At 38.2% G+C, this 27326-nt stretch overlaps 1 protein-coding gene across 1 annotated transcript in view; it reads left to right on the top strand.

The window, feature by feature from the left end:
- Nucleotides 1-27326, top strand: part of BCAR3 (BCAR3 adaptor protein, NSP family member) — a gene marked incomplete at its 3' end in the record, with an annotated part of 120607 nt that overhangs the window by 33546 nt on the left and 59735 nt on the right. The window contains 3 exon segments of the mRNA XM_082311979.1: nucleotides 10045-10147; nucleotides 10150-10163; nucleotides 12672-12786. Of these exon segments, the coding sequence (XP_082168105.1) occupies nucleotides 10078-10147; nucleotides 10150-10163; nucleotides 12672-12786 (199 nt within the window). The 5' untranslated portion in view covers nucleotides 10045-10077.

Raw genomic sequence — 27326 nt, 5'->3', positions numbered from 1 at the left:
TCAGACTGAACTAAAAATCCAGGTTAGAAGTGTCACTTCAGTGCCTAGCCTGCCAACAATATTTATGCTAATGGTTTCTTTTGAAAGAATTCAGTATCCTTAAGTCCTTCACAACAATTTGTCAAAATTTTACCAAAAATATTTTTATTATGAGAGCTTAAAACAATGATTTGAACATGGAAACATGAAGCAAATCAGGGATTAAAATAAATGAATGAGAGTGTGATAGTGCATATTCCTACTAGCTCTGTCTGCTCTGAGCTATTATTGTAAAAACCACTCCTCTAGGTTCAGGCTGAACAGCATGTGTAATGTCTGTGACAGTTTGAGCCCTTGGAGATGGAATTGGTTGAACACAGTAGTCTATTCAGATAAATGTAGGGAATTCATTCACATGGAAATCATTCCTGGCACAGTCGACACAACGTATGAGTGAGAGAGGAAACAAAAAGGAGCCGCAGAGGGCTGCGCTCCGAGCACCAGTAAATCAGCAGAGCTTCATTGTTCACGATACATGTAAGTTACTTTACATCACATCAGTCTCACCCAAAGTTTTAAGAGATGGTGGTGAGACATAGTCCTACAGTAAAAGATTAATTTAGTTTGAAACGTAATTCTCATTTATGTGTATAAATTAATGATGTTATGCCATTATAGCAGCAAACTTTAAAGTGAAGTGATTTTTATCTTCCTTAAAAGCCCATATGTGTTTTTCTGTAGTACTGAAAAGTTGGATGAGTCTAGTTTAAATCCATAATGAGGGCAGAAAAAAATGCAGGGCTAGCCGGTACCAGCAAAAGCCTGGTATTATACCTAGGAAATCTGTATTTTTCTGAATTTTGCTGTGTCAGATATGCTTCCACTAGGAGGAGTTGTCATCATATACTTATGCTGTAGGAGTATCAGACTTGTGCTTTAATTATTTAACTAATTTGATGGAAAATGCAATTACTTATAGTTACAATAAGAAATAGCTGTGAAGTTTGCCTATATCTGACTGGCTCGTTGTACGTACTGCTAATTGGTATCAATATAAATATGAAAGGAAGCTTGCAGCTTGTGATATCTTACGCACAAACTTATGTTTGTCATTTGCATTTAGGGCAAAAATTGAGTGCATTTCCTGGAGATTACAATTTATTTTGAATTTCATGTTTTCCATAGAATATTGTGATAACTTGAGAATTTCAGAGTTTTAAATTATGTTTTAATAGTCACAGTAAAGGGGAAAGCTTGAAATGAGATGCCAGGATGTCTACAAAGCCCAAGAAAGAGGCAAGAGGGGAAAGAAAAAGTTAAATCTCTCACGTGCACAGTCTTAGGATTTTTTTGTTTAGTTGTTTTTTGTTTAACACTCATGTTGCAAATACTGATTATGACTTAAATATACGGTGTTTTAGAAGTTCTAATGCGGCATGCTTTCATTTGTATTTTAAATTTGATGTAATACAGTTACTGCTTGGATTTAAGTGCTTTGTTTGACCTGTTTGCCACTCAAGTGCTGCAAGACAGTGGTACACTTGGTGGTACACAATTTTGCTTTGTTTCTCATACTGTTTTCCAGTACTCATCTCTTTTCATCAAATCATGAAATATGATTCTAGTAAAACGTATGTTTTGGTAGTTTTTCAGCAACACAGCTTCTGCTTAGACTCCTGTGGGATAAAGAGGCAGAGACCTTCATCAAGCCTGTCCTTTCATTAAGAGAAGGGGACTGCTTAAGACTTATATCAACTTGGTTTGTTTAAAAGACTTTCAGATTGTTCTAGAGCAAAAGAAAACAGATGTTTAAACCTCTTGGGTATCACAAATGAGGACAGAAGTTTTGTGTACAGCTTTACTATTCCTCTTGTCTAAGGGCCTTGATTTTTGCACTGAAACAAACAGCTACAGTGACTTACAGTGCTGCCACTCCCCATCTGTCTTCCCCATCCCTTTGCTGTAGTTGTTTCCACAACACAGTTGGCAGAAATAAGGAAGTCTGTGCCCCACTTGCTTTATTTCACAGTCCAAGATGGATTAAAAGGGTGTATGTTTACATGCAGACTGTGATCTGGATGGCAGAGGAGTCCATAACCTGCGGCAGAATTTGTCTCAGATTTGCACTTTTGCTGTTTGACTACTTCCTCGTCATTGCTTGCTTTGTGCCAGCACAAGCTTTTCTGTGGCTGTACAGTGAAGGAAATAAGAGACCTGATTTGACTTGATATAATAACCTCTTCGTCTGGGTCATTTTCTCTGCCAGATCAAGTCTCTGATCCCCTTCACTGCACAGTCAAGCAAATACTAGTGCTAGCATGGCAAAGAAATCAGTGCAAGGGAGAAACAAGCACTGCGAATTGGAGGCTGGTAGTAGATGGTAGCTACATAAACTGGCTTCAGCAGTGCTGCCACCAGCCATGTAACGGTAGCTGAAAGCAACTGAAGACTAATGGCTGTATTCAAGTGAATTTGACAGAGAAAAGCAAAGCAGTGTTTAGACAGTCTATTGGAAGACAAATACATTTCTTCTCTATTCATTTTTACAGCTTTTATTCACATCTCTTGAAAGCACAGTAGCTAAATGCTTGATAGGACTGCAAGACAATCGTTCTTTTACAATATATTAAGTGCACATTTAGTATAGACAAGATATTTCCACGTTTGTAGACAACAAATCTCCACATTTTATGTGGACAGTACAAGTAAATATCAGTTTACGTTAGCCTATGAGTTTTTGCTATATTCCAGAGTCTCAGCTGAATTAATTTTAATGAGGTCTGGGTAGGAGAAAAAAAGGAAAAATAAGATTAAACACAAATAAAAAATGCGTATCAGTTAGCCAAAGACCTTAGACTTTTTTTCGGTTTGGTTTGGTTTGATCCAAAACAAATTTTATTATTCAAGTTTTTTTATTTATTTGCCAAAGCAAAAAAATCTGTTATTTGCCTCTTCAGCACAGAAGAAGGCAAAATTGAAAATGCAAATATATTTCTAAATTTTTTGAGAATGTGATATACAACCTAACAGTAGTTCAACACAGTTTATGTCAGCCATTGCTGTATACTGCCAGCAGCATGCTATGCACTGTGCAAATGCATAGTGCCCTTGGAGTGGTCTAATTTATTTGCTTAGGCAGATAATATTTAGGGTGCTGGTTGCTTACTACCAGCTTATCACAAATCACTTAAAACCCCAGTAAGTATTTGTTTGCATTCTCCATATGTACAAATGCATTTATTTTAAATAGCCAATGTGACTCATTACACAGGAATGTCAGTCTTTGAATCTATTTTAAATCGGATATCTGAAAGCAAAATTCTCAATACTTTCTTCTATGTTTCAGTAAAAATCACCACCAATCAAAATAATACACTGGAAAAAGTCTAAATGTAATGATGAGGAAGATTCAGCTGTGTGATACTGTTTATGAAAAACTTAGATTTTATAATAGAGCTAACTGTAGCTAACATCTTGCTAGCTCTAGCAGATAACATTTGCACTGAAGGTTCATGTTCAGTCATTTGTCCTTTTAGTCTTCTTTCTTCTGTTCAGTTAACACCTCCCAGCACAATATGAGATTATTAAAATGAAGAAAGGAAGTACATCAGATACATGGTTTGACAGGTATTTTAGAAATTGCTGATTACTATTGCATATGCTCTTTTGACAACCGCCTTCATTTTATATATATTTTAATTGTTAGCCTGCATGTTTTTTCCTTTCTGTAGTAAGAACAACACTAGAAAGGAGTCAACAAAGTAGATTCCTTATGTTCCTTTTGTGGTCAAGCTTACTGAGTACCTGCTCGTGCTCCCTCCCCGCCATATGTATACTTCCAGATTTTTTTCTGAGATCTATTCAGTTGCCTGTTCCACTTCCTTCACATGCTGCCTTATGGAAGTAGCTTGACCTCGTATTTTCTCCTTTTCCAGTACTGTGATAGCACCTTGGCACTTTTACTACTGTTCTAACTCTGCATGCTTACATGATACTGAGAACAGTTGTATGTCAACAGCTGATTCATAAAGTACAGAAGGCATTAATAGTTCAGGTCCAGACTGTGTGGATGTAATTGGTTTCCAAGAGATTTAAGTATGTATTTCACTTTACTAGGCCACAGATTTTCTGAACTTAAATTGCATGTCTTTATGTTCTCTTAAGTAAAATAATTGGATCATCCACATTTTTTTTTCCATTATTTTCCTCCTCTTGTATGTTTTCTACATGTTATAACAGGGATTTCTCAGAGATACTACTTTGATCACTTTTATTTCTTTGTTTTATTTTGCTAAACCGTCATCATTGTAAGAACATTAGCCTTTTTTTTACATTGTGTTCTTATGTTTTCTTTTCCCCTCTCCACCCTTGATGCCCTCTGCATGTGGTTTGTGCATAGGTCACATAGCTATCTATCGCATCTTCTTATGTAGGTAATTCTTCCCTTCTAAGATGTTTTTGATGGAAGTCTAGAGATGAAATCTGATTGTAGTAATTATTACATGATGAGTACTTGTCACCTATTATTCCTTTACATGCAGAGTTAACCAAAACTTCAAGGTTTTGCATATTGTTCCTATCTGAAGAAAAAAAATGGTGGTAGCTTTGATGTCATCCAGTTTATATGCAATCTACCAAGCTCTGTTTCTGTGAATACAAGAGGATTGACACAGTAGGGGAAACAGGTTTTTTAGTCATATTTTCCCACTCCTTTCAGCCACAAACCTTGGCCCAAGAAGTGCTTTCTCTGGACTGTCTAGTGCACAGTGCCAGTATTTGTTTGATCAGTGTCTGACACTTTGATTCTGCTGATGGATTGCTTTTCAGTTATTTCTGCTGCTTCTGTCTCTTGCCCTGTCTTGCAGATGCCCCTCCCTTTCTGCTAGCAGGAAAGATGGAGATGGCTTTATAATACACTGGTTTTGATCAGTGCAATATCAACCTGTAGCCTTATTAGGAGAACCATGCTCGATTCTTAACTAGAAAATTTCTGGTTTTCATTTAAGGCAGTAGGCTAGAACAAGTCTCACAGAAATTATGGCAGTTTACCATTACTGTATTAACAAATCCTGGAGAAGAAGGTTACTTTTCTCACTGAGATGTTATCACTGCCATAGAGATGAAACAAGCTTTGGGTCATTGCCTGGTATCTTCTGACTTTCCCACTCTGCATTTAGGATTCCTTTTACAGAACAGTCAGCTTCCGAGTTTTTTCCAAAATATACAGATTTACTGTCTTAAACTGTACTACTGACAACATGCTTTACACTTGGCAAATTGTTTAAAGAAGGGAGAGGCAAAATAGAAATATGACCTGGGCTGCAACAGAAAAGGTAGTTCTTTTGTATGAAGATGGTACAATCTCTGAGAAGTGACATCACAAACACGATGACCACTCCCAGCTTTGCTAGGTTTTCATTCTACTGCATTCAGAAACTGGCACATGAATGGCAGAAATTGCATTTGAACATGCATTACAGTAGAACATTCAAGAAATACCTGTCTAAATTGCTTAGTTAAGCATAAATAGTTAAGATGTGATCAGCAAAAAGAGCAGACCTTTGGTCAGTGTTACTACTTAGTGCCACAATACAAGACCTGAGGTGTACAGAATGTTGTATGGGAAGATCAGTTTTATTGAGGCTGTCATTTAGAGAGTTTGATTTCACTAGTGTCAGAGGGAAATAAAGGTGCATGTGAAAATGAAAGTACATCTGAAAACAAAACTGATGGGCCCTTGATTCAAGGGAGCTAGTTAAGAAGGCACCAAGTTCAGGTGATTAAAATCCTTCATAAAACTTTTACTAATGCAAGTGTCCAATAAATCCATTTTTCGTAATAAATGATTGTGTCACAGCAGGAGGCTAGTCTTAATTTGGAAGTACAGTACAAGTCAATTTTGCTGAAGCAGAAAAGGCACAATGAGAGAAATGACTTTCCAGATGAGATGAAATTGCTGGCTCACCTGCGTAACTTTGGTGGGGACAGGATTGCACCATGATACATGGCTTGCTCCTTGTCGTATTACAGCCTGAATCCTCAAGTGAGACTGAAAAAGAAGCGTGAATTGTTGTCCCTGGAATACTTGCTATATCCACACAGTGATTTTGAGTTGTTCAACCTCGGTGTCATACCCCCTTTTCAAAAATTACAGTGAGCTAATTTGATGAAACCATAGCTGAATTAAGAATCTGGTATTACATATCACTTACCTTGTGTCTTGAGTATAACAAGCCAACATCAGCAGAAGCGTCTTTTGATAGTTCTGGGATATTGTGATAGAGGAAAGAAGAAAACTAATGAATTATCAGTATAGTAAAGCATTGCAGTATGAACAGTTGGATTTAAAAGTTACATAGAAAACACCTTTCTTTGTGCTTTTGCTTCAAATATACCCCAATATGTATGACTGCAACTGTGAGCATGTTTTTATGATCATACAGAAAAGCACTCCGAAAGTAAAAGCAAAGCTCAGTTCAGTAGATCAGAGTGCCACCGTAGGAACCTCCCATTATTACCCATTTGATAACTTTTTGGCAGCAACTTCATTTCATAAAAGCCTCTGAGCAGCTGGTGTTCAGAAACAGAACTGTACGAACGTAGGTTGGATTTGAATTGTTTATTTTGATGTAAAAAACCCTGAAATTGTATAAATGATGTGGGTAATACTGCAAGACCTTCCACATAAGGATTTCAAAATACTCTAACTTCATTCTTGTTAAGCAACAATAGAAGAAAAAGTCTCACTGAATGAATAGAAACAAGTCACGGAGCAACCATGGGTTTATCCCATAAAAATCTGGTGACCTGACAAAACCTATGACGATCTCTTTATTGCAGGAAACCTGAGATGTACAGGAAGTGACAGTGTTTAGAGTGAGTAAATAGAACATAGATCTTGTATTGCCCTCCCAATACATGCTGTCATCTTATATTTTTGTTTGCTTCCTTCCTCTGGAAAGGAAGGATATTCATTTCTCAGTGGGGAAAAAATATGTGCCCAACATCTGCCACACACCTTGCCAGTGTGTTTATAATCGCATTTTGGATGTTAAAAAATGTTGGCATTACCTGCCCTAAGCAAGAGTTAATCCTATTTTCAGAAATAAAAATAAATAGTGTAGAAGAGTAATAGGAAACTCCCTCTGCCTAAAACCAGTTCTCATAATGATATATTTAGGGTCTTTTACAATTTATTTTGTAATTCCACTTTAACCTTGAGCAGGCTCTGAATATCTCTCGTGCCCTGACCACTAGGTTGTACCCTGCATCCAATTAACGGTGTAATATTGGTTAAATAAGAGATGTTTGAGTTAATGTTTTGTTACCTTTCTTCACCAAAACTACCATTAGCAGAAGGATCAGAAAGGCAATTAGTTACCTTGTAGGAGAAAGGAGATTTTTCTTTGTCCCCTTCAGCTGTAGGAACAAATTTTCATTAGAACAATAGGGAAAAATCTACACAGGTGTCGGCAAAGACTTAGTAACACATAAAAGTATGCCATAAAATAATCACATTCAAAGGTGTAAGTGCAGTACATTTGGAAAAAGGTACATCTTGTATCTCTTAGTATCTTGTCATATAAGGTTAACATCATTTTCTGCTTGCACTTGAATTTCCTTTGGTATGGGGGTTTGGAGGTGGGGGGGTTGTTGTTGGGGGTTTTGTTTGTTTGTTTCATTTAGTATAAATTAATAACAGAGCAAATGCAGCTCGCCAGGTAAGATTAGATAGCCACTGTTTATCACTATATTGTTTAAAGAGAATGTTGCTTTGTGGAAATTCTGGAATTCCTTTCATGCTTAGGGCAAAATTTCTCTTTGTTCTGGACTGATAAGTGTGGTGACTCCCCACCAATTCTTGTAGATATTTTTTAGTTGTCATGTACTAGCATGGAAGCTAAATATTCAAAATGAAATATAAAATTTGTAGTCTTAAAATATATTCCTAGTGAATTTGTTAAACAGTTTTTAAAACAAGCTCCTTTATGACAACAAAATTAAAGTCTGTGACTGAATTAGAAGCGTATGAACCAGAAAAGAGCTATTTGCCCGCGGTTTTACTAATGTCCTAGCGAACTAGCTGTGTTTTCCTTTTATCTCCCTGAAAATTGTATGTCTTTCATGCCGACCATCTTGCAATCTAAAAGTACCTGTTTAAAGCAAGCCAATAAATGAAAGATTTCAGTGGCTGAGCTTGTCCTCGCCTCACATAAGAATGTTCTCCGTGGCTTTAACATTCCTCAAACAAATTCTTTTGTGGTATGTCCATTAAATGTTGAGATTTTCTGATTGGTGTTACTCCACAAGATGCTGCTAGTTACTGCAATACCACCATTCTTTAGATGTATACTTGTCATCCATAGCCTGCCATTTTTTCACAATGATAAAAACCTGCAATAAAGCAAGTAATATAGTGGAGTATTCAGGTGGAGGATAGAGGGATTTCACAACGTGATTTGCAAATCAGCAGGTTTGTTCTTGAATAGATCATGAAGTGACGAATTCCAGGATTACAGCTTCTGCAGTGTAATGGTGTATGTGTCTCTGAAGTGTAACCGTTTTGACTTGTTTCCAAGGTTGACCACCGAGGCAAAATTCATAGTGGCTTCCAAAACCATGTCTGGTCCAAAACATTGTGTGTCTTACTAACGGTACTTGTTCTAATTTAAATGCTTTCAAAATATTTCTAGGAATGTATTGTACTTTAACACAGGTAATACTGCTACTATGGCCTACCTTTCTTATTTTTGGATTTGCAATTTGTATTTTAAAAAAAAAAAAAAAAGAACAAAAATAAAAGCTTCAACACTTTTCTACTGTTCCAAGAATTATAAAAATGCTAAACAGCTTTCTCTGTATAACAGAAAGTAACACTGGCTCTTTGCTGACCATAACATGGTCAGCTGCCTTTGGGCAGCTTCTTGTCACGTGTTCAGAGTTGACAGATGCGTTGGAACAAGTGGTTTGTGGCTGGAAAGTCATAATTCCAGTTGGTTTATACAGAGCTAATGAGCAAGTACTTTTCCTGAAGTATAGATGAGAGGAAAACGTTCACCAAAAATATATGATTAAAAACACTACATGTCTGAACACGAACATTTCCTGCTTTTGGCATCAGTGCTCTGGTAGGAAATGTTCAGGTCACAAGTTATAGATTTAGAATCGGGCATCCTCGCATTTATTTAGGATGTGCTCAAACTTGCAAATAGAAATCTCTTCACAAACTCAGCAATTCTTTGGAAGCTTAAGTATTTGTTTATGTCAGTCTTACATAACTGCTTACATAGAGCAGTGATGTTGGGAGAATATTTTATGTGTGTCTCTCTTGTCTTCCTATGTCTGTCATGTGTCCTTCTTAATGTCTATCTTTTATTTCATTTTAGCAACTGGAAAAAAAGTAACAAAAAGTATTTTTATTTACAGATAACTCAAATTCAGATGACATCATTATAGAGACCAAACTGTAATAATCTTTCAGTTGCTTTTGTCGTAGAAATACTCCATAAGAGATTGACTTTAGCTATGTACACATCTTGGACAAACACCCACCACAGAATCTCTTTCATTTTGGCTGTCTTACAGAATGTGCAGTTTCATTCGCTTCCTTCATATTCCTACAGATAACACTGCTCCTTTTGCTATTCCTCTTCATTTTGTACATTTTGTCAAACGTGTTACACATGTAAGAAGAATGGCATTATCACTGAATGAGCACATTGAGGAACATTCTCTTTGAATACAAAGGCTGAGTATTTTTAATTGATACTACAGTATTGAGTGACTCGGTTGATTCATCTTCTAAAAGATTAATTCAGCTGTGAGAGCTAAACAAAATACAGTCTTCGACATTCCCTGTTTGTATGAGGATTACAATGAAACCATGAATTAAATGTAATAATCCTAATGCATAGATAACTACCAATTACCAAGTGGCCAAGAAAGTATTAATCTCTTCGCCCATAATGGTAGAACTTCATGCTATTAAGTGCTTTCTGAGTTGTTCAGTCATTTAACATTCCTAAGCAATAGTATTTGTAATTGGGGTTTGGTTTTGTTTTTCAGAATCAAAGGCATTGTGAGGTGAATGAATAGATAATGAAGCATCTACCCATTTCTAACTGCCTGACTCAGCTTGGTCTTGCAGAATATTGCATGCTCTTTGAACAGTTGATGGTGTAGAGGTAAGGATTGGCTTTTTCAATAAAATTCTCGAGAAAATGTCAAGTAAGATGATATAATGCAAGTGATTAATGTTCTGTGATGTGAAGTTGGAGCAAAAAACCTAAAGGCTGATAGTTTGCTTTTGTCTTAGGAAAGGGGGAAATAAAACCAATGTCTTTTGTAACTGTGTACTAAAACAAACAGAGAAATAGTCACTGGTGAGCTAGATAAAATGAACATTTTACTGTTTCTAATGCTGCTTGTCCTATATTAGTCTTGGCTTTCTCAGATTGTAACAAATGGACATGTTCAGCAGAGCAAGAACACATAGATAACTTTTGTTCTGCAAAAGTTAACAAATAACTTTCTTTAAATTCAGAACTAGATAAAACATAAACTTATGTGCCAATTGTTACATGAAGTTTTTTATAGGTAAATAATATGGCTTAAGAATAATCTTCTCTATTGAGCAAATACCACATTACAGAAGGACTTTACACGAGTCATCTTGAAGATCTCTATAAACTGATTTAGAAATTCTTAGGTAGCCCTTTTCCCAGAGTTCTTACTTGATCAAAATTTCCTCTTTATTGTCCATTTTGTATTTTCAGTTCTTATCATCCATGTACAAATGTATTGACATTTGGATACTATATAATCAATTAAATGCTGCTTTGACATGTTTTAATTCTGTCTTGCTGTATTCCTAATTCAGAAAATAAATGTAAAAAATACAACTTAATATACTCATCAGCTCAAAATGTCCTTGGATTCACTTTTAAACAAGTCTTTTACAATTTTTGTCACTAATCAAAGTTTCATGAAGTGGCACTTTATTTAAAGCTGGCTTCTGTGTCACATCTGTGCTGCTTGTATACCAGAGTTCTTAGCGAGTGTTATGGTAATCTTGTAATCCAAGCAAAATAAAAGGATTTTAAATATAAATTTAATTTGTCACAACTAGGAAAAGGACAGCATTTTCTTTCCCAAAAGGACTCAGTCAGTAAGACTTAGAAGCAAATTGGAAAACGTTGTGATTCACACTACCATTTTAACACAGAAGACAGTAATATAGAACCATGGGACAGCTGTTTTGACAGTCAATAAACAAACAAAAAAACCTGCAGCAAAGACAGTTTACAGCTTACCGAGCCTGAAAGCTGCCTGTAAAAAGTTTTTGCTGAAGTGCAAAACTTAAAAATAGGCTTAGTGCGTCATTCTGGATACAATGGGCTTTTTTTTAAGTTCAAGGCCATGAGTCAGAATTTCAGTTCTGCAGTATCTGTAGATTACAAGCGTTATATCATTCCTTAGTTCCTCAGCCAAACTGAATATTTTCCTGAAACAAAACTTTAATTTGAGAAAATGCCTGACTTACCCTGACTTCATATACTTACTAACCTGCTTAATACTAGGCATATGCTTAAGAACAATGTTGAACCAAGCTTCTAAGTTCTTGAAAGTCTAAGTAATTGCCTTTGATGTCTCCTACTTTTAAAAATAATTACTAATAACTATTTACACTGGGGTATTTATCCCTGCACTAGAAGGTATGATTATATCCATTTTGCTGAGGAGGACAGTGATGCACAGTTTCTTGAATTAGATTTTTCTTAGGTAAGCAGTAAATTCATGGCAGTAGAAGATGGAGTTCTTGGGTTTCAGTCAACTGCTCTAGCTAGTTCTTAAGCTAGACTCGGAAGTGCTTATGATCTTGAATGAAGAAAACTTCAAGGCGGGAGACTGTTCTCCCTGACAAATGAAATTTCTGCATATTAGTGTTGTCTGCTGCAAAATGCAGCAAGTTCTTTAAAGTTACTAAAAAAACCCCAAAATGTGTCTATAAACGCTCCCACTGTGTTACCCTGAGCATATACTGTTCAGTACTGCAGTTAACACCAAATGAAATTTTGTACATACTTATAAATCAATGTCAAATTGAAATTTTGTACCAACTTATAAATAATGCCTTGAGTTATTCAGCAGCTTATTTTGAAAATAAAATAGTATTGATTTTGTGGAGAGAAAGGGGAATAAAAGAGAACAGTTCAGGTTTGATTACTCAAATGCATTATTTGGCAATTCGTGTTCTTCAAAACAGTGTCACAACCCATGTGATCTATTAATTACAGTGAATATCCTGTTGATTATCCAAAACCTTTCTTTCCAATATTATTATGCCCCTTAGTTCACTCTGAGATTTATCTTCCTTCATTAGCTTAAGTGCAATTGGCATACTAGCACCTTTTTTTTTTTTTATTCAAAGGAGTAATAGCTTTTAGAAACTCTCCAACTATCTTGACCAGTTTTGTTTTGAGAAAAAATTTAGAGACAATGAATTAATGTTTTAAAAGGAAAATTCTTCATTCCTTCGATCACGACAAAGGGGCTTCATATAACACATAAATATACTCATGTTTGCTGTTACGTAGCTTACAGTATCAGAAACAGCAAACCTGTTGGAAAGAAATTTGAATTCTCCTGGACTAATAGGTATAGTATGTTCCTTACTCTGGCATTTGCTACAGAACTTACTCCATCTTACAGAAGCTGATCTTAGAAAAATAGGAATTGAAAATCGAGTCTGCCCGACACACAAAATTTCCAATAGCCTGCTGCTTCAGGAGGTAGAAAAAAAGAGAAGACAGACTTCCATGTTGTCTCTTAAAGACTAAGAGAATGAGTTAAGGCAAGCTGAGCTTTCCTGTCATAAAGAGATGACAAACTAATGCTCTGATTCAGTCTAGGATACTGCTCTGAATAGAGATCACAGGGGTACTTTACATGGACAATAAGAAGAATATATAAACATTAGTCTTTTGGCAGGGTTTTAAAAAGCAATATAACCTGTACTTTTTTTAGAAGTTGTTATTTAGAAAAGGCTCCACTTTCACTTTCTGTTGCTTTCACAGTCTTCAGCTTAACAAGATACAGTAATGTTAACAGACCATAATTGACGGAAGACCGTGTCATGAATGTCTTCCTCACTTGGAAAGATCATATCAAAAGATCTAAACCAAGCTATTTTGTGTATATGCCACCACATCCCTAGTGAGGAGAGAATGCTTACGCAGGCAGTCCTGACCCTCCTTTTCCATTTGGGACTTTGCTATGAATTAAGACTTGATCACTACATCTTTTGTTGCTTTTATGATGCTTTTATCAGTTCAGTATCAAAATTCAACTCAAGTTCGTGAGAGTTGGAACAAGCCCTGTAAGATTTTCTATTCTGAGTGGAAGGATATAGTGAGATGTCATTCAACTACAACTTATTGCAGAGGATATTTTTAGAATAGATAACAAGATATGAGTATTATGCAATCTGCCCAATAATTCTAAAGATCACTGCCTAAGGCTTTTACAAATTCAATGTGAAGCAGTGATCTACTTGGCTAACATTCCTGCTTTTACCCTCTCTTGGTCAAGCTAAAAAGACTTTTGGAGCATGTGTAGAAATCGAATATTCATAAAATGTGTTTAGCTACTCTAACTTTTCAGAAGAAACTAGAACTGGTTGTGTACAAGTAGGTCAGTGTATTTTCTCAATGTTTTCTGAGGAGTTCAAAATTGGTTTAACAATTACATAACTTCTACAATTAATTGGTTTAACTCTTGAAATATGAACATGACATTTTTGTTACTGCTACTGAGAACAGATTAGGAAATTATTCAAGTTGATTACTGCAGTGCAACTAGATATATTTCTGTTAGAATCTATTTTCATGTGGCTTTGGGACTGCATTTTGTAACCTTTTCAGGTACTGGAGTAAGGAATATATTACAGTTCTCGATGTAACATTTTTTCAGAGGGAAAGGCTGTTCAAGCCATCATTCACGTGGTGAATTGGTTTATAGATAGTTACATAACATTTCAGTCAACTCACTGGAACATTCCAAATTCTATTAGCGTAGCTACAACTCACGATTGTTCAGCTTCAGATATGTTGAGCTGAATCTAATCTTGCCGTGCTGCTGGTGATTTCAGTGAATTTGAGTCAAACATTTTATCTCCAAACTGGAGTGTATATATTTCTTGACCTCTGGACCTATGTCTTGCAAGGTGACCGCATGATGCCATTTGTTGGTTTTTTTGGTTTGTTGTTGTTGGTTTTTTTTGGGGGGGGGGGGGCAGTTAAGTACTAGAATTCTTTAAGCTAAGTTCTAGTAAAAGTAGTGATGGTTCATGTTTTTATGGGCATTTATCTTGGTGAGCAATGTTTTCGTTCGCTCTCTGGTTTTGGCTAATGAAAACAATTAAGTGTATAATTGAATTATGTGCTTGAAAAAATAGAGCCAAATTGATCTCTGAGTTGTTCTGTTTACGACAGGATATTTACAACCTAGATAGCTTTGCCTATTGTATTAAAGAATTCTGAGAAGGCTGTAAAACAGATCAGTTCAGTCAGTCATACATGAGCGCAGACTGTTTTGTTTTCACAGTAGGGGCTAATCGTTGTTATCTAGTCTCCAGCCTATTATGACATGGTTTTGTTTTGTGTCTGTCTTTGACAGAGTGCTGTGTCTAGGAGCAAAGTGCCTAACGAGTTACACTGAAATGCTTGTTTTCCCTAGCACTGAACTGTACTAAGGTCGTACATTAGAAAAAACATTTTTTAAAAATCTTCCATTCTATTAAATAAATACTAATGTCCTACTAATGTACTTACCAGTACAGAGTAAAGGCTATATTACTCTGATGTTATTTTGAGCTTTCAACAACAGCATTGTATTTGTTGCTAGTTCAACAGTTTCCAGACAGTGCTTGATCTGATAAGTCACTTTAATATGTAAGCATTTTCACAAGGTTAATTTTATAGGACTAAGCATTTCTTTGCAGAGCGGAGTTAAGTTCTGGAAAATTTTGTCAAAACATTTTCTGTTTTCTAAAATGCTATCTGGTTCTGAAACTACTTTGGAGAGAACATATCTCAGTACACTAAGATTTGGATTCATCCTGTCTAGCTACTCGGGCTGTGTTTCCACAGTAATTAATACCAAGATCTGTGCGTTGACATAATGCCCAGCAACACATTTGACCTGGACCAAATATGTGCACATGATCACATATCTGTTGAATTGGGCAGAGTACACAATACGAAGTTCACTACCTTTATGCTTTTACGCTATCTTTATGCCAGCCAATGGTAGGGGAGTGATTAGAATAACTGGTTTGACGTGAGTAGCATTAGCTAATCAGTAGAAAAATAACCATTCAAAATTGTTAAACCGCTTCAGTCTGGCAGAATGAATTTTGTAGTGGATCAGTGCTTTGAATAATGAGGCTCTGATATTTTTGATCAATATTAGAAAACTGAAATGCTGCTGTGCCATTGACTCTTGACCTTAATTGAAGGTGGGGTTCCAAAATGCCAACCTAGGCAGTCTGTGCCCTCTTCAGCTTTCCTTTGGTTGCTTTTTCCCATCTCTGCGTCATTCCTTTTGTATTTTCCTAAAACTATCCTGCAGCTGCTTGGTGAACCCATTGGGAAGTTTATCTGGCTGAAAAACAACTTTTTTCCCCCCTCATATCATCCAGATCAAGTCCCCGTGCCAGTTCACTGTTCAGCTGCACAAACACTTGTACAAGTATGAATGGCCAAGGAAGAGAGAGCAGAGGCCCCTGAAACAGCCCCGCTGCCTAAAGTGAAACCACAGCTGAAGGTGTTCTATTAGGAGGCAAGTCGCTTTCTGCTCCCTCTAGGTATTAGAAAGAGAAAGATGAATTCAGCAGATAATTCAGTCCACTTTCAATTTGAATTACCTTATGTAGGTTTCTATATTTTGTTGTTGATTGTAGAGATATCCCAGGATGGCTGACTTCCTGGCAGATCACTCAGCAAGTGCTGACAGCTGGTGGAATGAATTTAGGCCTAAAAGCTACAACTGCAGTTGGCTTGGAACATTTCATCTCTTTGAGTGCAGCCTTCCAAATTTCAAGAAAGCATTTGATTCCTTTTCTCTAAATCCTGATGGTCTCAAATATTTGCTTAGTGCTTACCACTATATTTCATTTCCTTGCAAATCAAAGTACACAAGTGGAAAAATGTTTCCAATTTCTGCAAACTTTCTTCCTAAGTGCAAAATTGTTACCAGTTCTGAACATACTTCCTGCCACTGTTTTATGAACAGAAGACCACATGGCTGTGCACCAAGTCAAACTAGTAGTTGCTCAAGTCCAGGATCTTGTATCAGGTAGTGGCAAAGTAGATGTCAAGTGAAACATGAAAGAGCACGCCAACCCATAGTGATGCTTTCTCAGAATACTGTCTAAGCATTTAATCTAACAAAAAAGAAGTTTCAAAAAGGTATGAATGTGAAGAGCCATAAATACTCTTTCCAAAATCCTTTTGCCTGTATCTTGACTTACCTTTTGATGTGCACTGCAGCACATTCTGCATCTTGGTGTCCTGCCATCTAGGCCAGTGTCCATTCAGGTATTTATAGCATGTTGTGACTCCTTTGAGAGGTACCTTTTGGTTTTTGTTCCAGGGAAATTGTAGAGTCAGAGGGTGGGGCCTGCAGCTTGCCTGGGCTTGTCCCAATATGGAATCAAGATGCATCCAAAATTTGGGTACTAAACCACTCCCAAGTAAAGCAAAATGCAGGCTGTGCTTCTGTCTGTGCTTACAGGAATGTTCTCAGTGGCTACCTAGCACCTTTTTGTAGTCTTAGAAATGTTTCTTTGGCATTGCAAAGAAGCCAGGAAATAACACATCCTCTTCTAGAAGTAGCTTCTTCTGGTATGAGAGAAACAGATGACAAATCAGGTGTAATCTGACTCCTGTATTACACAAAAAGGTCTTCCTTCCCAGAGCATGAGGCATAGCGCTCTCTCCTGTAACAAGCAGTTCAAGACAGACATCCTGAAAGCCCAGTACTTACAGAGTAGCGCTCCAGGAAGGAACCCTGTATCCTCTAATACAACTAAAGCAGGGTTTGATGCTGTGTGGGATCGGGAAAGAGTGATATTTAATCTTGTTACCATATTGTGCTACAGTCTTTAGGAGTGCAATTTTATTATGATTTCTTATGACCTGTAGTAAAACAATAAATCATGCTTCAGATATGTTGAGGAATCCCACCATATTGGGACCAGCTCCTTCAGTGCGGTAGAAATGTTACCTGCAGAGAGGGTAATGTAAATATATAAATGCAAATGTCTAGTTTGATATAATAAAAAAAATACCTTGGATATTGCCAGACATGGAAGATATTTTGTGGTTCCTTTATAACCATGAATTTAAATAAAGAGTTATTTTGGAAAGCTTTGTATCATTTGACTATTAAAATGTTTGTGTACATTTGTAAATATTCATGATGTACTTTTCTATATGTCATCGGTTGAGTTATGAGTGGAAAGATATATAGAAAGCTAAGTGACAACAAGTTTTTTTTTATGAGGTGTTCTAAGAGCTAGAACTTTGTTTTTCCAGTACCTTCTTTTACTGAGCTGAATTCTGATTAATAACATTTTATGGCTTACTGTGATTTCATAAACATCTTAGAGTGTTTCCTTTGACAGGCTAAAGGTTTAAAGAATCTTTCCTTTTTGTCTTGTATGGGTTTTCTTATACAGAGAGACTGCAGTTTTAATAGGATATATATTTAGGACTTTTATAATTTTATTTGTCACACAAAGAAGGCCAGCCTTAATGGATTTAAATAAAATATATGCATTGACATAATTTGTTGTGGGTGAATATAAAATAATATGCAAAACCTGAATTAGATTAAATGTAATTGATATTCCATAACTTCCTGCTTTTGGTGGGGAAAAGAGATTTTGCATTTAAATTCTTAAATAACTGTTTCTGCGTATGTTGTATTTCTTGCCCTGCTGCAGTAGTGTAAAGTTAAATATGAAGTGTTTTCTTGCCATGTGGGCCTTCTCCTTGTCATTCATTATATAGAAGACCTAAGATGTGTGCTATTAAGAAGCAAGATGAGTAAACAGTACAGATCCTTGCTTGTGCTTGGGACAATATAAATAGAGACAAGTCCATCTTCAAAGAAGGCGTAAAATAACCGAGGGACTCCCTCATGTGTTTTTATTAGATGGCCAAAATACTTAGCATAAAGCATAACTGGGTTTGCCTTGTCAAACCCAAATATCTTGCCTTTGTCACTCTCAGATGAAGCCCTTTTACTCGTTCTGGTTTTTTTGCTTCTCTTTGAAACATTACAAACACAACCACCGTGCTTTGGAGCAGCGGTATGTAGTGTCAACCTGGCAGATTCCAGACTAGTGCTAAAGTATTCTGGTAGCTTTGCCAATAGACGGAGAGGAGGCTGCTTTGAACACTTTCATCTGCATAATAGAGGTGGTATTGCTGCCTGTGTGGTCTATTCTGCGCTCACTGAGAGATACAAGGATGTGAAGGTTTTTGCCATTTTTGTTTGAGGAGGTCAGAAATGTAGATGCTGTTACAAAGTTGTAAACATACACCTCTGACTGTACCATTTCATCTATTGAAAGTTCCAAATTTATTTCTTGCTGCTTTCTGGCCTTCTGTTTGTCCTTGTCTCTACATCAGTTACATTCTAAATGAAAAACTCCACAACACCTGTCGCATGCAAAGAGAGGCTGTTAATTCTCTTGTATTTGAGACTTTTTACAGAAACATGGAAAACCAGAAGCTTACAAGGAAATCTTAGCTCCATAGTAACAGTTCTTCCACTGCTAGAAGCAAAGAGAGGAAAACAGACACCCTGGTAAAAAGGAACCCATAAAATCTTGTCCATTTCTTTATGGTATTGTCTTCCAGTTTAATATGTCATTTACCAAAACTAGTCAATAAAAGAAAACTGGTTTTAGTGCAGTTTTACCTAGGTATTTCAAAATTCTGAAACAGGTCTATCTAATCTATGCCAACACAAGTTGTTTGACATGATTTTCAATACCAAATTGAAGGTGGGGAGGGGGAGGAACACAACATGTTATTGTCACAGAATATGTGCAGTAATTTTTTTTTACAATTTTTTTTTATTACTAATTGGTTTTTGTTAATAATGATACTCAGTTTTCTTGTATTATATCTGACAAGGGCTGTACTGAGTTTTTTAGGTTCTAGCAGTAGCTGATACTAGCTGACTCAAAACACATGGAATGCTGTAGCTCTGAGAACTTTTGATAGCTACAGTGAAAATTTTTTTCCAAATCCTTCCAAAAGTTTCAGTTTCTTTCTAAGACTTACGATAGTGAGCTGTGGATTAGGGGAGTTTATTGGAAAAAACTGATTTGTCAGAACTAAAGTTTTTAGCCAGTAGATCAGACATCTGGTATTTTATGTACCCAGTTGGTATTCTTCTAGGTCAGCAAAAATGGAATGTGCTGTAGCCAGAAACTCCAGCAAGCCAGAGCGTGTGCGTGCTCCGGTTTGTCACTGAATGAGCTAAGGTTTATATAACTCCTCGAACTCTCCTGCTTTACTGCAGCATTATTTCCAGGAGGATCAGCTATGGGACATTTCTGCTTGCAAACTTTTCTGAGGCTAGGGACAAAGAGGCTTCTTGATGCTGACTCGTAACAGATAGCTCTTTAGGAGTTTCTGAAAGACCTTGTATCTCCAGACCTAAGACAGACCAAATAGCAAGACTGGATGTTGGTAGCTTTGTTATGGAGGTCTGGTCAGCGGCTGACTAAACTTGTCTGTTTCAGTTGGCAGCGAGGAGGGACCTTAGAAAGCACAGTTGCCATAGCTCATCATTTTCAAACAAAATATTGTCAGATTTCAAGTACTGGCGCATTTTTCACTTTGTATTGTCATTCTAATTTGTCCTGGTATGTCTTCGGTTAATTTGAAAATTACCAGTGAATAAACTTGATTTCCTAGTCAACAGTTATGCTGATCATTATTTTTTCTCTGTGGCATCTGTGGGAGTTGGGGGAATGTAGCATTTTGTTTGTTTGGGTCTTTTCTCTTCTACTACAATTCTACAGCAGAAACTTGCTTTGACTTCTGTTTATCAGGAAATCTACAAGAATGGCTGTGTGAGCAATCCATGCATACCATGGCCTCATCTTGTGTAGTTACTTCTGCATTTTATCTTTGCAGCTGCACAGCAGTGCTTTTAGAGTAGATGTATTTTCTCCTGGTTATTTTAGGAAGACTGGAATTCTGATGGTTAAGGTCAAACTGAAAAGTTCCAATGAATCCTCTTGTTTTGTCCCATCATCTCTTTTGTTACTGCAAGCCAGGCACATTTTGAAAATGGTCTCTCAAGAACTGGCAAGTACCCAACTCTTGGCACGTTTAAGGTACACAAGCTACAACATCACAGGTCTTGGGACCTAGGTCCCAGTTATGTTCCTCCTCACTCATCTGTTTATATAGCTGCTTGTCTAGGTGTCTTTGCACTAGGCGTAAAGATGCACCTGTACATACTCCCTTCCTTCAGAAAGCAGAAGTCAAGGGTGACCATAGAAGGCCACAGCAGTGGGTGATGCGTGGCCAGGGATGGCCAGCACACTGCTGGTTTCTCAGCCTTCCCAAGGCTGATGTCACAAAGGACGGCACTTCACCGCTAACGTTTCTGTCGCAAGGTGATATGCAGGCAGCATGATGCCATATAGATAAACAGATGACTAAGGGGTATGGCAGGTCAGCATGCAATACTGAGGGGGAGGGCTTGACAGAGGTGCTGTGCTTGTTTCAGGACATTGGTCCTTCCAGACTTCATCCCACATCTCAGTAAACCCATTTCCAAAGTAGATAAAAGTATGAAAACAACACAAATTTTGCAATGAGGAATCTAATCTAGCTTAATTCAAAGTAACTTACAACTGATATACCTAGTGTAGCGTAATCATTCTTACCCGTTGCAGACAAATTCTCTTGAACAGCTTTGCATCAAGTATATACAAGGATGGGTTGTGTAAATTGTCATACGTGAAGACAAAGACCAATTTTCAATTTCATCTGAAGACAGAATAAAACTCCTAGGAAAAGGACGTAATGACTCATGTAAGAGTAATCACAGTTTATACAGGACTGCCCAGCTACCAGTCCCATTACTTAGCACCCAGTCATGTTACTAAGGAAATTACTTCTCTTTTTCTAGTTCTTATTCATAAAACATGACAATGAACCATGACTTTACTTCCTATGTAATTACAGTGCCTGAAAATTTCCTGAGTTTTTAGAATTGGCCAGTAGAGACCATCTTATGTGCTAACTGATCTGGTATGCTTTTAGATGTTTTTTACCTGAACTGTGGAATGTATGGTTTAGATAGAGAAGCAAGACATTATTATTTTCCTCTTTGCATAAAATGAAGTGTGCACTTCTATAGCATCTTCCACTTGATAAGCTGATAGAGTACTATACAGTCTTTGCTCTGAAAAATATCTACCACTCTGATGTATGTTACAAAAATGTAAGTATAGGTCATGCAGGAGGTGAGGGAGTCAGACTACTAGAACTGAAAGTGTAATCCAGGTATCTCAACTCCTCTTTCTGTATTCTCACTATAATTCCATTTTTCTTGCAGAGCATGTATTAGGGAGGCATTTTGGTGTCCAAGATGGGATTATAGTCGGTTGTGTTTTGGTTCTTTTCTCTTCCCCCTGCTCTTCCCCTCCCTCCCCCAGGTATATTTTGAAGAAAGATTGTGCCAGAAATATCCTATGGGAAATCTCCATAGGTTGTTACTTGTGGCAATGAAATTCTGGAATCTGTCACTGTGCCTGAAACATTTCTGGTACCTCTCTGTCCCAATACTTACCTGGTTTTGCACAACTGGCAATGACGAAAGCAGAGTGCCATCAGCCATTCAAGATTTGCTAGCTTTCCTAGTTCATCAGTAGCTCAAATGTCATTGCATTTGGGGGAAAAACTTAATTGAGGAAAGATTGGAGTGAGTTTTTGTTGCGCGTTTAGGCCTCATTTTATGTGAAATTGGTTTGAATTTTGATCTTAACTTCAAGGTTCTGTTCAGTGTCAGATGATGTTATAATTTTCTATAATTTGGGGGCAGAAAGTTATGTAAGTGTAGAAGTCTGCATCCATCGGCCTGCCATAAGTGGTGACTTACGTCCTAGCACCAGTGAACGAATCCTTTGGGAAACTGTTGTGTTTCACATTTACCTCAACTTTTCTGTTTTGGAAGTTGTTATTGTAAAAGGCGGCTGGCAATACCAACAGTGATAATGCTTTCCTACTGCTCATACCTGCCATAAGGAACCAAAGTGGGGTTGCTATGGGAAGGGGAGCACTGGTCAGAAATGCCACTGGGAGCTTCCTTTATCTCGGTATATTAGATAAATTTAATTTTCTAATCTTCTATCCCCTCTTCTTGCACTACTGCATATTTGAGCGCTCTCTGCCTTTATTTTTTTCTCTCTTATGTTATACTAAACTTCATCTTACTTGAGCTTTCTTATGCAAAGATTCTACTCATATCTATGAAAATTCCAAGACTTTTCCAAGAACTGTCCTCTCCTACTTCTGCAACATCCATGATGGCTAAAGAGTCTTGTCTTGATGAGCTAAATGTTTCTTAAGCTCTAGCTATACTTCAAAGGAAGGTCCAGTGCTCCTTCTGTCTTGAATTGCTTCATTTAAAAAAAAAATGCCTTTCACTGTGAGATATTTTATCTCACATATTTTGTTGCAAAATTCAGTGTTTTGGTCAATGCATAAAAACCCAAACTACATAGAGGTCGATGTCCTCGTTCTACCCAGTACCCAGAGATGTCACTGTGGTAAGTCACCATGGGGAATTTTAATCCTGCTGTTGTCACCATTGGATGTAGCTGAGCTTGTTTGGAGTGAGAATACCACAGTTTCGTTTGGTTTTGGTGATTGGTTTGATAATACATAGAGGTCCTGGAAGATGAGTAATCTGCTTTGTACTGACATTTATCATTTCCATAGTTTAGGACCACAACTTCAGCAACATCATGTGGTCAGGCTCTGAAGTAGATACATCAGAAGCAGCTTATTAAAACTAGTCCTGGTAGAAATGGAGACAGAGTGTGAAAGGATTGAACATTAAAGTGAAATGAAAATAGCGTATGAAGAGAATCTCCCAAAACAGAACCACCATACAACTAGTAGGGATCAAATATTTAGTGTCAAAATCAATGAAACGTCTGGTTAGGCAGAGAAATACTACCTCTGGAAAGCTAATGCCAGCAGGATAGCTGTGAAGAGGTTTGCAGTGTTGGCTTATGAATGCTGGCAAGAGGGAAAGAACAGTGTTATCAAAATTGCTTTGGACAACTGGAATAACTGCAGCAAAAGCAGAGAAACGTTGGCCAGGCAGCCTGAAAGACTGAGCCAGCAAGAGAGAAATACAATGTTAAAGAAAAAATTGATCTAGACAGGGCTTTGAAAGTCAGCTGAGTGTGCCTTGATTTCTGTTTAAGCAAAAGCCCTTTGGCTGAGTCAGTGGTACGGCTGGAGGTGCCTGAGGTAGTCTGTTAAAATTGAATGTTCTGCCTGTCATTATCTGATTGTTTTAAAGGGTATACTTTACAAAGGGAGGTTAACTAGCCGTCTGTTCTGTCAGTAGCTGTCGATCCTTTACAGCTATTTGACCCTTTGTTTTAGAAAATGCGTTTTATACCACGAACCTGTTGCACAAACCTCACGTAAGGCGGTGGGATGAGGGGGCCGTCTGCTAACGTGGGTGAATTGTATGTGTAATAGACTCTGAATGGTCCGTGAACAGGGTGTATTTGGGAGACTGATAATTTTTGCCGTAGCGCTAATTTGGGAGGCGAAATTCTGGAAGTCAAGGTCTTAAATCCATGGAAAAGGGCAAGGAGAGGTCACGGCATGTAAATGGCGTGTGTGTGCCGGGGCTTCGGCGAGACTCGGCCCGAGCCGCCGCGGAGGGGTGGGGTTGGGCAGCCGTAAATCACGGCCGGGCGCGGGCTGCGCCGCTCACAGCGCCTGCGGCCGCGGCGCTGCCTGAGCCGCTGCACGCTCCGCGGGGCCGGGGGGGCTGGCGCCTGGCGGTCGGTCTCGTTTTGCTGGGGTGAAAACCTGAGAGTCACGGAACCAGGTCCGTGCTTCCGCGGCCCGGGCCGGGGAGCGATAAGGCGCCCTTAGAAGGCTCCGGCTGGGTCACCCTTAGTTTAGTTATCGCGAACTGCGCTTCTTTAGGGCGGGCTGGTGCAAGTGTACGCGCCGGCTCCTCCCGCGGCACGGCCATACCTTGGGCGCTCCCGAGAACGTCCCAGTTCGTTTACTGGAAGCGCTCCGGACCGCTGGTTGTTGCGGGTCCGGCCTCCGGTTGCCCGCTCCCCCCGGCACCGCCGCCCGCGGGGCTCCGCAGCCCCGAGGGACCTGGACGGGATTCGCTGCCAGGAGATCGCTTGGCCGGGACAAAACCTCCAGCTAATCCCCAGAAAGCCTGGAAAGAAGCAGCAGCGATCAGACTGGTAACTGTGGGGACAGCGTTGTCTTCTCGGGCAGAGAATGAAAAGCTGGTTTTGTGTGTGAGCGTGTGTGTGAGCGTCCCTCTGTCCTTCCACTTCTGTCCGGGCACGGAATGGAGCAGCAGGGCGAGCCCTGACCCTGGCAGCGGCTGCCTTGCGGACTCCTAGAAATGCCATAGCTGTGGCAGCAACTACTGAGACGTTTGATCCAGTGCTTAGGTTTTATGGGAATATGAATCCCATGGAAATCTATTAAATATTCTTTAAACACAAAACACTGGTGTACTCGAGATACCGAGGTACTTCAGTGAGTAGCGAGAAAGGAAAAGCTGTGTCTTTTTTTTTTTTTTTTTTTTTGTCAGTTAAAGAGGAGTGTGCATAAAAGCGCTTCTTTATGTCCAAATTTGTAATTTCCATAAGTCGGTTGTTAGTTCAAAATAATTAAGTGCGTACTTACTGCTGAAAAGGTTTTTTAAATACTTCATTTTCAGTTAGAGTGGGTTGTTTTGTGGGTTCTTTTCAGGAACATGGTGGGAACAGAGGAGCAGGCAAAATAATAAATTACTTCCTATACTAGAGGAGGAACAAAAGCTTGTATTTTGAAGCATTAGCTAAAAAACGCTTAGATTTGACTGTAACCTTGATGAAGTCCTCTATTTTTGACAACAAAATGGGGAGAGAATGTTTATTTCAGGTCAAGGCTTCCTACCGTTCAGGGTTACTGAGCTAACTGGTCAGGCACTTAAGTTTCTGAGATAATTTCATAGTATATGAAGGAGGTCTCTACTTATTGAATCCTCTTCAATTATCACTTTTTTTCGTGGCATTTTTTATAGATATCAAGGCATTCTACGTGTGAAAACTCGTGAAGTGTGGGGTTTATCTGTTTCTGTCATCTCGAAACAGAGAAATTTCAAAGGTAACTTATCTTAGCCTGTGTGCTTTCTGTTGCCTGAGAATAATAGTTAAATATAACATTCTAAATAGGTTGATATATTGCAAGGATGTATGAGGGTGGAAATTGTGTGACATATCTAAGGAGAGAAAAAGAGAGCACGAATATTTTGATAGCACTTCAAGACCCTTTGGAAGCACTGACCTGGCTGTAATCTTGTGGGGAGTTTTTGATGTTTGACAGAGTCATGTTTTTTCTGATAGTAGCTTAAAGCCTTTGAACTATTGCCTGTGCTTTCCTCAGTCTATTTCTCCTTATCATAACAGGCTGTAGGTTCTTGCACCGTAATATTCTTCTCCTGTGACCTGTTTGCTATAGCAGCTACTGCATCAGTTTATCGTGTTTAAAAAAAGTCAAAAAATACAGGTTGTAGAAAGCTGCTTCTAAGCCATTTTGGGAGCAGGAATCCTCTCTTTTTTGTTACACTAACGAAGATGACTACATTGCTTCTAGGGAGACGATTAACATGTAATCTACCTTGAGTTTATAGTGGCTATAGTTTTAACTGTATGTATTTCTATGATAGGTGAACTTAGTGGCTTTTCAGTCATGCTTTTTCTGTTTCCCTAACTTATTCTCTTACTAGACAAAAAATAAATCTGAGGAAAGTGATCCGGGTTTTGTACTGAACTTGACTTTCTTCACAATTAAGGTTGATCACTTTCATTTTTTCCTGTGTGCATCTGTATAGTGCATGCAAATGTGCCAGGTAACTTAGCAGGGAGAAAAGAGTAATTTATCTCCCACTCATCATAATTTATTGTTGCTGGTTTTGAGGGAGGGAAGGCAGGTGGGTGGGAGGAGGTTGTAAGGAGATTTGCTGGGTCAAAAGTAAGTAGGGTTTTCACAAAAGTTGTCTCCATCTTGTAAAGACCTGAGAACATAAGGCAGTTTTTCTTCAGTTGGACGTATTAAATCACGTTCAAGCCCTCTTAGCTTCATAGCATATATAATGATAAAGACATGGTAAGACTTTAAGTATTGTACCATTGGTGGTATAACAACACCAGGTATAGTCTTAAGAGTTTGATCTAACAGGAAGAATCACCTGGACTGCAGATCAATAAGACTTTGAGAGAAATCTGAATTTTTAATGTCCAAAACTGGTTTAGATATAACCCAGAGTTTTGAGATAGCTTGAGAGTCTGATTCAGAACTCTGAAATTGCTTTTCTGTTTCCTTTTATTGAGGTATCCCTTAGCATGAGCATATACAGCCTTGGACTGTTTGTTAGGCCACTCATGAATCACTGAGGCAGAACTGGAGATTTCCCTTTCCCCGGCTTCCCCTCCTCCAATGTATTGAAACAATAAAGTAGCCACTGTTGGCACTAGTTGTGTTATGTTGTGGTATGGAAGGGATGCTTACTCTTGTACCTGTATCAGGTTGAAGGAACCATCAGAACACTTCTTCAGACTGTGTGAACATCAGAAAGTTTTCATGAAGACAAGTTGAGCCAGAAAGTTTGTATTTGCATCCCAAAGCCAAGAGGGCAGGAGTAGAAGGATATTTTGTATGTTGTTTTGGGGAAGCGGAGGATATTTGTTTCATTGTTCGTATGGTTCTTTTTTGTTTTGAGCAATGACGTGAAGAGATGCACGCCCCATCGGATTAGAGCTTGATGCATGTTTGGTCTTGCCTACCAGATACGTATTTTATTCTGTGTCCAAACTCATACTGTTTTCCTAAATGCAATGTTGATTTCTTCGTTTGTATTCCCTCACCCTCATTTGTAACAAAAAAACAGGACGTCAGAAGTTACCTGGAAACCTTTCATGCCCTCCAATTCTCTGAATTTACAGTCCGACTCCTGCCAATTCCATTCCCATATACTTTCCCAAA

The sequence above is a fragment of the Platalea leucorodia genome (assembly GCF_965183815.1).
Source record: "Platalea leucorodia genome assembly, chromosome: 5".
Classification (NCBI taxonomy): domain Eukaryota; kingdom Metazoa; phylum Chordata; class Aves; order Pelecaniformes; family Threskiornithidae; genus Platalea; species Platalea leucorodia.
The sequence above is the reverse complement of the archived record's forward strand: the minus strand, read 5'-3'. Positions and strand labels throughout refer to the sequence as shown.